Genomic DNA, 13,074 nt, shown 5'->3' with positions numbered 1-13,074 from the left:
ATGACATTATTACTCATCAAAAGCAAAACAAAACAACAAAATGAACAAAGAACACATAACACAAAAAATATCTTTAAACACAAAACTCACAAGCAAGCATAAACAGTAGTAAAAGAAGAGAAAAAATGAACAAACAAACCTAGAGTAAGTAAATATATACAACCAACAGAAGCATCTAGCCACGGTGTTCAAGATGAAATGAGAAATTTCTTTAACTCTGTCCTAAAAGCTGGAAAGAAAGATGACGATTTCAGTTGCATATTCAGTGAATTCCTGAACTGAGGACCTCTAAATTTGATAAAAAATTGATGTCTTGATGTACGTTCCACCACTATCAAGTTGTAAAGGCAGAGCAGCATCAGTGTGATACAAAGTAAGTAGTACATTTACTCAAGCACTCTACAATTTTGAGGTACTTGTACTTACATTTCCATTTTCTGCTACTTTTATATTTCTGCCCCACTACAATTCAGAGGCAGCTATTGCACTCTACATTTATTTACTTTGCAGATACATATGAATTATACAAAATATAATCAACAAATTAATTATGATGAGGTAAGACGTTATTGATCCCCGAGGGGGGATTCACAAGCTACTTGGCAGCATATAAAGTAATTAAAATGAGCTCCACCTAAACCAGCTGCAACACTAAAGTGATAAACACGTTAATGCATCAATAATTATAAACCAATGATAAACAGTATTCTAGACTGGGCCATTCGCTCTTGTCATAAAGAGTACTTTTACTTTTGGTCCTTTTAAAGTCAAGATGAAATAAAAAAAAAAGGCTTTTTAACCCTTTTAGATCCCATCACCGGTCATATTGTGCACCTATTTAACAATATCTGCAAAACAAATGACCAAAAAATCGATTTCTTTCTATTTTTTATAAATTCATTCAAAATTCATTAATTTTTTCTTCCTGTAAAACTAAATATGATGTGTGATTACGTAAGCTAGTACCAACCAGTTTCAACCAATAATATCATGACATCCATCTGTCAATCATTCTGCAACTTTAGCAACAAGCGAGGTGTGTGTAGAGCCAACAGTCCTCTGTACTGTAGCTCCGTATCGCGCTGCAATCTAAGCCCGCCCACTTTTTAGCGGTCCAATCAAATGCGAAGGAGTTGATTTAAATCCTTCTTGTAAATATTCAGTTTCCCTGCAAAATACGTCACCGTACAGAAACTAGAGACGCTCTAACTTCCGTTTCACTGGGACTTAAAGTATATTTTGATGCTAATATTTTTGTACTCGTTTGAATGCATGACTTTTACTTGTAACAGTACATCTATACTGTGGCATGGCTGCATGTACTGAAGTAAAAGATCTGAGTACTTCTTCCACCACTGATGATGCCTCATATCTACATACGCTTTAATCAGTCCCAAAAGAAGTTGTATTTTAACTCTGACAAGTATTAGACAGCAGCCATTTATCACATTATCATCAGCCTCTCCACAGACACACGATCACATCTTATCTCTCCATTTCCTGCTGTTCATTTCACCATTTTGGGTGCCAGTCCATGCTGTCACCAGAACTATTAAAGAAAAGAACATTTTAACAGATTTTAAAAACCCGTAGAGCGTTAATTCAGTAGAGGTTCCTCTTATCTGTGAAGTTCTGATATCTGCTCAGTAATTCATTACACCGTCAGCCTGTCAAGATGGGTTAAGAACTGCCATTACTGGTGACGTATTGTCATCCAGCCCTTGTTTCACTCTGCAGCTCATTTCTCTCTGTCACTATCAACCTTACGGACGCTATAAAACTGCATATTCTCTCAGGAAACTGCATATTCTCTCAGAGATTTGAGGACACAAAGATGAATCAGAGGCTTGTTGTGATAAAAGACTGATGAACACACTCATCCCTAGTCCAGCATCCTTCAGCTCTGTCCAGTTATTTACAACCCCGATCCACAAACATGACTCTCCTATAACAGGGAAGGTAGCTGGACAAAGGTGACGTCACATACAATAACTTTTTGTTTGTTTGCTTTTGTTGACAGGCTACTATCAATCAAAATAGAGAAGATCACAACAACACAGTCCCTTAAACTCTGTTTTTTTCAATACCATAACTTTGATTGTTGCTTATTTAGTCATAAATCTTAAGTGTTATAAAGAAATCATGGTTTGAAACCAGAGTTTCAGTGGCTTTTAAGTCAATCTGGTAACTGATTTGCAGCAAGTAAAACCAAAGTACAAACTGACAGACCACATGCTCAGATGATGTGTTACACAATTGCTGGTATGAAGAATGATTAACCCTCTTCTTGTGTTTAAAGCCTAGATATATCTGGCAGATGTTAAATCTCCTAAACTGCTGTAAATCTGATTCACATGATATGACATGGGAGTTGTCTCACGCTGTCATAAATTTAAAGTTTGTTTTGTTTTCTGACAAAACAAACTTTCTTTCTATTTTACCAGATGCAGTAACAGCTTTGTGTTGTTTTTTCTCTTTTCTGTTTTTTGCATGTGTAGGGTGGTAAGGAGTACATGATGCGGGCACACTTTGGGCTTCCCAGTGTGGACAGTGATGAGCTGGACGCAAAGAGACCAATCACAGTTGACTTTGAGATCCCTTATTTCACCGTGTCTGGGATTCAGGTTGGACCCTTTTATTAACAACCATTACTCTCTTTTCTTTAGACAAATGAATATGTAGTGTATATGAAATGTATATGATCCCCACCTGAGTATAAAAAGCTTAAAGGTAGGGTCGGTAATGTTGAGAAACTTTCAAGAGTTGACTAGATTTTTTAAAATGACCCAGCCCAGTGTTGCCAACTTTTTCCGATGAAAGTAGCTAGCTGCACTAGCTCCAAAAGCCACTAAATCTAGTGAGAAAGCTGCCAAGTCGGCAACACTGACAGTCCGTCACAGGAACTCTGGCAACCAGCAGGATAGGGACCCAAAAGCACGACACCCGAGCAACAGTCTTTACTTGACAAACAACACAGTAGATCACAGGAAACTGTCTGGGAAAGACAGGCGACGGTACCAAAAAAAGGGGAGCACACAGACTAAAAGGATGATTGGGTGACAGATGAAACTCATCAGGGCGGGCCAGGTAATCACACAGGCGGGAAATACACAAGGGCAGGAAGTGAAGTATCTGAAATGAGAGACAAGTGTACCAAAATAAAACAGGAAATAAAAACTTAAATACTGGAAACAAAGAAAACATAAGTTAGACCAGGATGTAACACGTCGGTTCAGGCCTCCCTCCAAAGCCGATCCCCCAGAATTATCATTATGAACGTAAACAACGAACATGGCTATTGTTCGTACTCACAGCTTGTGTGACGTGCAATGAGTGCACGGGCAGACAGTCCGTCCAATCATTACCTTTGAGACAAATGAAATGATTTGACGTGTTTATTACAGTCCTGCGACAGCCACAGATTCCAGATTCTATTTTTTTTTTTGTCAGAGCATTTGATTTATTGATTGCTGTCAGGATGTAATGAGAATTTCAACCAATAAAACAAAAAAAATATTTGAACAACACTACCAATGCATATTTTTAAGGTGCTCCCTGAAAACCATTTATCCCTGAAACAAAAGCTTTCAGAGAATTTTCACTAATTTCAGATTTCTGAAAAAGATCTTAAACAACTCCTCTTGACGGAGTACAGTACTATGCAAATGAGGTGGATACAGTGTATGAAAGCAGTGCAAATATTTGTTATTGTAATCCCTGTTTTTAGTTATTTTTCATGCTTGGTCTTTTTTATCTGTAATATTTCTTGTTTGGAAATTGTATTTATTTCACTTTATTTTAGATATTTTAAAAATACTTATGTCTGTTTGTAAATTGGTGCAAATACAGCTGTCTTTGATTTTAATGTTAGGTAGGTTCCTTTAGGGTTTTTTCATCTCACCTGTGCATTTTCTTATTTTATTGTATATTTCTTCTCTTTTGTTTTCTGTTATTATTTGCACAAATATAGAACTAAACTAACTAAATAACTAAAATATTTCATGCTAAGAAAAGCAGCACATTTTTAAGTTCTGTGAAAGGCATTTTCAGACAATCTAATTGTTTTTTTAAATGGTTTATTTAGCTTTAGAAGTACTAGAATTTTCTCACCCCACAAAAGGAAAAATTATTCCTGAAAAATCACCAGATTTGGAGATACATTGTTGGCTCTAAACAGAAATGATCTGCTATAAGTGGGCTGTCATGAACCCACTGAAGCACACAGAGCTTGGGTAGATGTTGGTAGTGAAATAACTATATTTAACCTGTCTGTGTTCCCTAGGTGCGTTACCTAAAGATCATAGAGAAGAGCGGTTACCACGCATTACCATGGGTGCGCTACATCACACAAAGTGGAGGTGAGAACAAACACACACAGTACAGATTCTGTTTCCTCAACTCTCACGTTTGGATCTTTTGCACGATGTCTTCTGTGCGACAAACCTCGCGGCAAACTGATATTCTCCGAAACTGTAGGGGGAAGTGTATCGAAAATGTTAGATGTGCAGGCGTGAACCATGGATGTATAAAGAGAACTGGATACAGCATTCGAGCCGGACTCCCGTTTTATTCCTATGAAAGTTGCTCAGTGGCGCATGAAGCCAAAAAAAGCTTGACCTCTGAGTATAAAATAACTTGTATCTTTCGGGCGATCTTCCGCATCCATTGGGCCCATAGATCAGGCACGGTAGCGTTTCCTTTAACCCCGACTCCCAGCCCTCGCTCCAGCCTAAGTCTGGGTCTCATTCACATGAAAGGAGGAAGGGAAATAACTCTCAGTCTAATTCAAGTGTTCGTACTGGAAAGTTGATTTACCTCAAAAAAATATCTGCTGTTTTACAGACGGCTCTTTCTCAATGTAAGTCTAAGGGAAGAAGTCTTTTTGGGCCCAATGGCATCGCGTGAAGTTGTAACACTGAAGTTGTAATTCCACCATTTGGCCACTAAGTAAAATTTGCTTCAAAGCTTTGCGCTCTTCCTGGGGGCTTGGCGATAACCTGTAGCATGTGACCAACGTAAAGTAGCGTGTCTGATGTTATGACGTCACTTTGGCCGTGCGGACACTCGCAAACCTCGCAAATGCGTCAAGTATAAATCAACCTTTAGGCCCGTTGTGACTGTTGCATCTGTACTTTTAAACCCCCTGATAATCTGCTTTTATTTATTTATCTAAAGAATAACTAAGTTATCAACAATCAAAGTAAAAGTTGCCAAAAACATCCTTAGGTATTATTTATTAAGAGTTTAACACTTAAAAACTCAACCAGTCTGTCTCATCAGGACTGTGTGACTGTGGTTTGATCAGATTTGCTTGACAGTCTCCTCCAGTGAAGAGAAATTTAAAAACCAAAGCACTTTTTCAGAGGTGTTGAAAATACAGTCACATAATATTAAGTATGATTTATTAAAATGAATGTTGATGATGAATATCCAGTGCCCACACTGTGTAGGACTTATGAACTCCACTTTTGCTGTTTTACTTTCTTCTGTTTTATGAATTTTGAGTTGATGTTCAGGATGGTTTTAAAATCCCCAAAAACCCATTAGCAAATGGGAGCTTACCCCGAGGTTAAACATGATGTTTTCCTTGCGAGAGCAGTATCAGCATCAGTCTCTCTGCATCACTATTCAGTGTGTGCCCCAGGACTGAACCCAGCTGTATAACATACATCATATCCATTACCTGGCTCTATCGCCATGAGCCATGACCTCAGGGGGCTTAAAGTGGCACCACACAGGATGCCAGGGATAGAAACTTTACAATCCTGCTACATGTGGCTTGTGGCGTTAAATTCTTGGTTTTGAACAGCTGTAAAGCTGAGAGAATGCAGGCAAGTTTGTTTAGCAAAGCTGGCACCTGGGATCTTTAGGTACAGTCGCCGCCCTGGGAATGAACCCTTCAGCATCTTTCAAACTCAAAATGTGACACCAAGAGAGACAAGCACCAAGAGATGCTTCAGTAATTGTGTGCTTTGAACTTTTGTCACCCCACTAACTTAAGATTTTACCTTGAAAACATGAAGAAGCTACCTTAAACACATGCTTGATTTTGGACAGATCACACATAGTTGCATATTTCGAAATTAACGCTCCAATATATTGATGAGACTGCAGCAATATCCTCCTTACTATCTCACTAGTTTAAATGGAGGGGGGCAAATGGAAATGATATGGAGATGGAATCCCAATACCTCCGCTGGACCACTGCCAGAAATCGTTAAGTTTCATACCTGCCATGCGCCCGAGAAATGAACCTGACTCTGTAACATCCATCATAACCACATTACCTGGATGTGTCGGGTACGAGTCGGGGGCTGCCGGAGGTTGAATGATGCCACAAAGTGCCGGGAAGCTCCCAGGGTGGCACTCAGCGGATGCCGAGGTTTCTATTGCCTTGCTGTAACATCAGCAAGGAAGTAAAGGAGAGGGATAGAAAAGAGGAGGAGGAGGAGGAGGAGGAGGAGGAGGAGGAGGAGATGAGTAAGAGTAAGAGAAAGAAGAGTGATGAAGTTGGTGGGGACTGGAGAGAACGCTATCACCTTTCTCTTATTGTTACCATCAGCAACATGGGGAGGGAGGGGGAGAGAAGACTGTGCTGATCACATTTCACTCAGCACTACACGCAGACACACTCACACTGATTAAACAATACCCTGATACTGTAGACGGACTGCGCTGACTTATTAATGAGTGATGAACAGGCATTTAGTGGCCGTACTGTACCGCAGTAAGTGACAACTCCACAGATATCAGACAGTCAGTGATCAGAGTGTGATCAGGCTGCGTCTCACTGCAGCTGCTTCTTTGATACTGGCTGTCAAATGACCCCTGAATGGTGATTTTTGTTTCACAAATATCCGGAAATTATACTGCAGAGTTTGAAGTAATGCATTTTCAGACAGTAATGTTCAGTACAGTGCATGGCCAGAAATATGTGTGGACACCCAAACATTACACATGTATGTGTTTCTTGAACATCTTATTCTAAAATCATGCAGTTATAATATGCTGCACACTTCTGGGAAGGATTTCCGCAAAGTTTTGATCTCATTAAACCACAAGAGCGTTGCTGAGGTTGGCCACTGATGTGAGTGATGAGGCCTGGTTCAGGGGTCAACAACATTTTTAATACGAAATGCCATTTTTAAAATGTTCTTGTTAATCAGTGTGCCATATCAACATTAAGGTTAATATTAAGTTTAATTATGACACCACATCAAAATTTAAATCTCCAATGGATATTAATTTTATTCCATCTATACTGTATAGGCAACGTGCATAGCAACATTTTTAATAAGCATTTTTCTCCTATAATCAGGACATTTTAAATATACAGACGTAGGCAAAATCGTTGGTACCCTTCCGTTAAAGAAAGAAAAACCAACAATGGTCACTGAAATAACTTGAAACTGACAAAAGTAATAATAAATAAAAATTCACTGAAAATTAACTAATGAAAATCAGATATTGTTTTTGAATTATGGTTCAGCAGAATCATTTAAAAAAACAAACTAATGAAACTGGCCTAGACAAAAATGATGGTACCCTTAACTTAATATTTTGTTGCACAACCTTTTGAGGCAATCACTGCAAACAAGTGATTTCTGTAACTCTCAATGAGACTTCTGCACCTGTCGACAGGTATGTTGGCCCACTCCTCGTGAGCAAACTGCTCCAGCTGTCTCAGGTTTGAAGGGTGCCTTCTCCAGACTGCATGTTTCAGCTCCTTCCACAGATGTTCAATAGGATTAAGTTCAGGGCTCACCCATTGGTTTGTGGACTGCCGTTTTGAAGCCTCTAGTTTGGCATTTTGGCCGTCGCCATCTTGGTTCTTTGCAACCGTGAGAGGGTGGAGCTAAGTACAACCGAATGCTGAATAAGACATTTTTAGGCAACTAAATAGTTATAAGTTCTAAGACGAAAAACTCGGACAACTCCCAGACCGAACAACACCGTGGTAGCGACCTGTCAATCACAAGGTAGCCACGCCCTAAAGCATACTCTGCTTTATGGTCTACTTGACTCTAAATGGGACCATAATTTACTAAATGAACATCATGCTGTATTAAAAAAGACATGAAACTAGCAATTGAGAACATAAACTCATGTTTACAATGTTTACTGAGGTAATAAATCAAGTGAGAAGTAGGGTAATTTTCTCATAGACTTCTATACAGTTAAATCTTATTTTTGCAACCAGAGGAATCGCCCCCTGCTGGCTGTTAGAAAGAATGCAAGTTTAAGGCACTTCAACATTGGCTTCACTTTTCAGACCCAGAGGTTGACTCTCCAAAGTCTGAAACCGCAGAGAATTAAATATCTATGTAAGGAAGGAATGTGTTAAATATTGGAGATGTGATTTAGTAGAATGCCACTACAGCCAGTTGGTGCAAATCTTGTTTAGGCCTTTAATGGGCCTCATATTGGCAGTGATTTGATGTGCAAGAGTGATGAAGGGAAGAAAGCTGTGTTAATGCTCTGATGTTACATTTCTTGGCAGATTACCAGCTCCGGACAAACTAAAGGGCACAGATGCTGCTAGACGAATGGATATTTTCTCTCTCTGTCTGTTTTCCTCTCTCCTCTCCTCTCCTCTCCTCTCTCTGTTTCTCTGGCTCCCCGTCTGCGATGGACAGCAGAGGTCAAGCACAGGAGGACACGTGGAACTGTTCCCCTACCCTGAACGGAAACAAGACATCATCCCTTCCTTTAAGACACTCTCAACTAAGATGCCGGGAAAGGCCGTGGCATCACCTCTGACCTGTGATTTTTTTAAAGGGCTCCTCAGGACTCCAGCCAAACATTTTAATATGTGAATAATGAACTGATAACTTTGTGACACCGTCTGGTTCTGACACGCTCTCAATTCCTCATTTTTAAATGATATTCCTTGAGGTTAATTGAGAGCACAATTTGGAGGGAAAAGACATTTTTAAGAAAATATTATGAAATTTGGAGTATTATCATTTTTGGGTACTTGGCTTGTCAACTGAGATGTGTAGCTTTTTACTGTGTAACATGCAAACCAAACAATAGCGTAGAGCCAATATACAGTAACTGTGATTGGTCATTTTCATTTTATATTTCTCAAAGGGTCATAATATTGCAGATGGGTGATTTTTCTAAATCAAAAGTGTGCCATGTACTCAAATTTCATTATTTTCTGTAGAGAAAGCTGTTGCTCCATGCAGGATTTTAACCACTGCACCATATCTGTCATCATCTTTAATTGTAGGGGTGTTTATTCCTCATGTGTTTTCTTCTTAATAACCCTTTTATGATCCATATATAGTACATTTTAACTCCGCTGTTAATGTTCATCGCCTCTCAGAAGCGTACGTTTTGACAGAACCTTTATATTATATATTCATTGCCTTAAAAAATTGCCTATGTATCATCACCTTTAGCACTGTGAACATAATCCCCAGTGCACCGAAACTAACACCAGCGACCAGATCAATGATTAATAAGGCACAATATTGTCAGAGGCGTTCGCAGTGCAACATAATACCGTCGACGCGCTCTCGTGGGGCCTGTAACCTTGTCCTTGTGCTCGAAATCAGCTTGTAGCTTTGAGGCAGAGAGTAAAGGAATGAGCACGGTGCAGAATTTTCTGTCATTTTCTATCTGTTGTTTATATTGTACTAGTTAGTCCCCTGTGGGAAGTGTTTGAAGGGCAGAAAAGGGGGTTGAGAAGAAGGGGTGGGAGCAGGACAAAAGGTAAAATGACCTGCAGGGATTCTGAGAATATTGACAATATGTTGAGGTAATTGTTTTTCCATGACTCGTTTGTTTTTTATATGTCGACCTCTGCCAGCCCGTATACTTCTTCAGAGCAGTTTGTGGTGTGATTCTGTTGTGCATGCATTGCACCACATCAGTTCAGCTGCACTGCCAGCAGCAAAGACGAGAGTCCTGTGTCCATTTATTGCATCTCTGCTGGTGAAGTACAAAACCTTTTGTTACAATCATTCCAGCATCTTGTGTGGGCATTTTTCTGACACCAATGAGGGTTGTTAAAAGTGTGTGTTATTGTGTGTTTTCATTAATTTATCAACTACTATTTGTCGATAGGAAGCAAAGGGATATATTTGGAAATAAACATTTTTTTGTATCTTGTTTTGGAATACAATAAGACATGTTTTTTTAAGACTGTTTCACCAAATGTTGATAGATGAATAATATGATGAATTGCAGCTCTGAAATGAAGCACATCAGCAATTTGACTTATTAGTGGACAGATCTGCTTTGAGCTCTCTATATATATATTTAACCCCAAATATCACATACAAGGAGTTTGATTAAAAACAATAAATGTCCGATTTGACATAACACATTATTCAAGTTCTTTGACAGTTGAGGAGCTGTAAAGCAATTTTGATGTTGCTATTTGTAAACATGTCATTCAAAGTTGGCCGCTCCTCGGCACAACAAGGGAGAGAGAGCAGCGATGGTCGAGCGAGCCATAGAGTGAATGAAGAGAGGGAGCGGGGTTAGTGACAACAAAGCAGTGAATCATAAATAAAATGTTATTTTCTGATTGTTTCACGGCAGTTACGTTCTAAAGCACAAATAAACACACCCACACCTCTGCACAACCCTTTTGGGAAGGTGCAGAGTTGCCGGATTTTGAAAGAATGTCGCCGAAGGGCAGATTTCATCCTGGGGACACATAAAAACACACAACCCGTTCTCATCCGTCAAATACGGCTGCTTTGTATCTGACAGAGGGGAGCTTGTACCTCTCTATCAGACGCCAAGGTGCGTGACAAAGTGGCGGTATTTGGCGACCTGAACGGGCTGCATACTGTTATTGGTTGGGGGTTACAACTTTGCAGACGCCCAGAAATGCCTTGAACACAGCAAAATAAGAAGAAAAAAGAAAATACAGGCAGTGGTTCAGGGTCTCTGCAGATACAGACACCACCACACACTTCTAGTGGGTCATACAGTAATTATGTATTAGTATTATTCATTTTGTATGAGTCTATAAATTGTTTTTTAGAAAATTCTTGCTTATTATCTTATATTAATATTATATTAATAACACATGGTCCCAATCAAGCCCGAGTGTGAGCAGAATGAATGTGTTCAAAATGTTTTCGAATCCATAATTACTAGAGATAAAGTGCTATTACATACTATAGGTAAGTCAAACAGGGTAATACTGGTGCAGATCAGATCACTTTAAATAACGTACATTGATGTATAGTGGTCAAAGTGAAAGTTCATGAATTTTGAGTTTAAGACTAAACCTATAGCGGAGCTTTAAAATGCCTAAATCTGTCACAAATATTGTGATACAGCTAGAAATACATTTGAATTCATTCATTTGTACTTGCAGTAAGTTAAAGCAGGACACATTTCATCTGCTTTAAATTGTTTGTGTTCAAATATTCTCACTGTCTTGGCCTGACAGCAAAACTGTGAATCCTCTCCTCCCACTCATTCCTCTCTGCTCTTCCCTCTTCGCTCTGCCCACCTCTTATTGCTGTCACGCATGGATACACAACCTGCCATTGCTACTTTATACTGTGGGTCAAAAGACAGATCCATGTAAGTAAGGATTACAGGATTTCTGCAGCGTGAACCTCGCTGTTTTCTCTCTGTGTGTGTTAGATAGAGGGAGAGGGAGAGAGGGAGAGTGGTGCTAGTCTATACCAGCCCCTACAGGCCGCTGCCTTGTGCATTGTGCCTTCAGTTTGCTGTCCGTCATCACTCCAACAATGTTTAACTGTGTGACCCCTTTTGTCTCAAGGCAATAGGCTGTGCGTATGTGCAGACAGATAAAGAGGCGTGACTGACTCTCACACACACACACACACAAATGAGACACAATGCAGGTCCTTTTCTGAAGCTCTTCTGTATAAGGCGATGTGAGGACTGACTCTCAAAGGCTTTTTACAAACACGAATGACCTTCATTTGCCACCACTGTGCACAGTTTTTCTTAATAGTGGCACCTTTTAGCTTTGAAAGTGAAAGTTTCGGGAAACAAATGAGACTCAATAATAACAATGCAGCAATGTCAGCATACTGGAAATTCACATAATTTACTGAAAGATGATGACGCATATTGACAACTCGGTTCAAACTTTTGCAAGTGCATTGAAATTCTATGACTGGCCGAGTGGATGTAATGGATTTAATTTCACTGATTTTTTTTCCCCCCAACAGTTATTTCTCCTTCTCTGCTTTGTGAGGAATGATAATGAGCTGTTATCTGAGCTGATAATAGGCTACATCGAATATATCAGAGGTCTACAATTGTCCCCCAAACTGCAGCCTCATGCGAAAATTAAACACATTTTTTGTAAACCATTTTTAAAGACGTGCACTGAGATTCTTCAAATTGATCCAAATCGAAATAATGTGCCTCCTTTCTTTTACTTAAGTGCTTCAGGGATTTAAATAAATTGAAGTTACTCTCACTATAAACATATCCATATAACTTAGAGTCAAAGGAATTGTGCTGCTGACTCATCCTCTTACTCTTTCTGTACATCTTGTAAAAGGATCCCAGTTTCTTGAATGTATGTCACATTTTCGGTAGAAATATATGACGCCATCCAAACTTTGTCATGGCAAGATTGCAGCTATCTATCTTGATCTTAGCCATCAGAGGGCAATCAATCAATCAAGCTGACTGATACACACCATATCACTATTGCATTAACCTCTCATGTTGAATTTGTTAGCAATCACAGCACCTGACCTGAGATTCATTAGGACAGTTTTATGTCATCTTATGTATTTTATGCCCCTTCAAAACCTTTCCCAGAATGCACCAGGACAGTCTCCTCCAACATCACGAAGGGAAAGAGAGCCTCACAGAGGGTCGCGTCTAGAAGGTAACCCACAAGTTATGAAAACCTGTGAAACTCTCACAGAGACCCGCTGTCCGACAACCTATCCTAACCTTAACTATTCACGGTCAATGCATGGATGTATAAAGAGAACTGGATACAGTGTTGGAGGTAGGCCCCGTTGCTCAACATTGCTTAGTGGCACATGAAGCAAAAAAAGTTTGGCTTCGGAGTATAAAGTTACTTCCGTCGATCTTCTGCATCCATTG

The 13,074-nt window shown here is 39.5% G+C and overlaps 1 protein-coding gene across 1 annotated transcript in view; it reads left to right on the top strand.

The window, feature by feature from the left end:
- The window catches only part of ap1m3 (adaptor related protein complex 1 subunit mu 3), a 35,355-nt gene extending 25,023 nt beyond the window's left edge, over nucleotides 1–10,332 (top strand). The window contains exons 10-12 of the mRNA XM_074634976.1: nucleotides 2,499–2,624; nucleotides 4,283–4,358; nucleotides 8,501–10,332. Coding sequence (XP_074491077.1) covers nucleotides 2,499–2,624; nucleotides 4,283–4,358; nucleotides 8,501–8,523 — 225 coding nt within the window. The 3' untranslated portion in view covers nucleotides 8,524–10,332. The remainder of the gene's footprint in view (nucleotides 1–2,498; nucleotides 2,625–4,282; nucleotides 4,359–8,500) is intronic.
- The last annotated feature ends 2,742 nt before the right edge of the window (nucleotides 10,333–13,074 follow it).

This window comes from Sebastes fasciatus, chromosome 5 (genome assembly GCF_043250625.1).
Source record: "Sebastes fasciatus isolate fSebFas1 chromosome 5, fSebFas1.pri, whole genome shotgun sequence".
Taxonomy (NCBI): domain Eukaryota; kingdom Metazoa; phylum Chordata; class Actinopteri; order Perciformes; family Sebastidae; genus Sebastes; species Sebastes fasciatus.
This window is presented reverse-complemented; position numbering and strand designations above follow the sequence as displayed.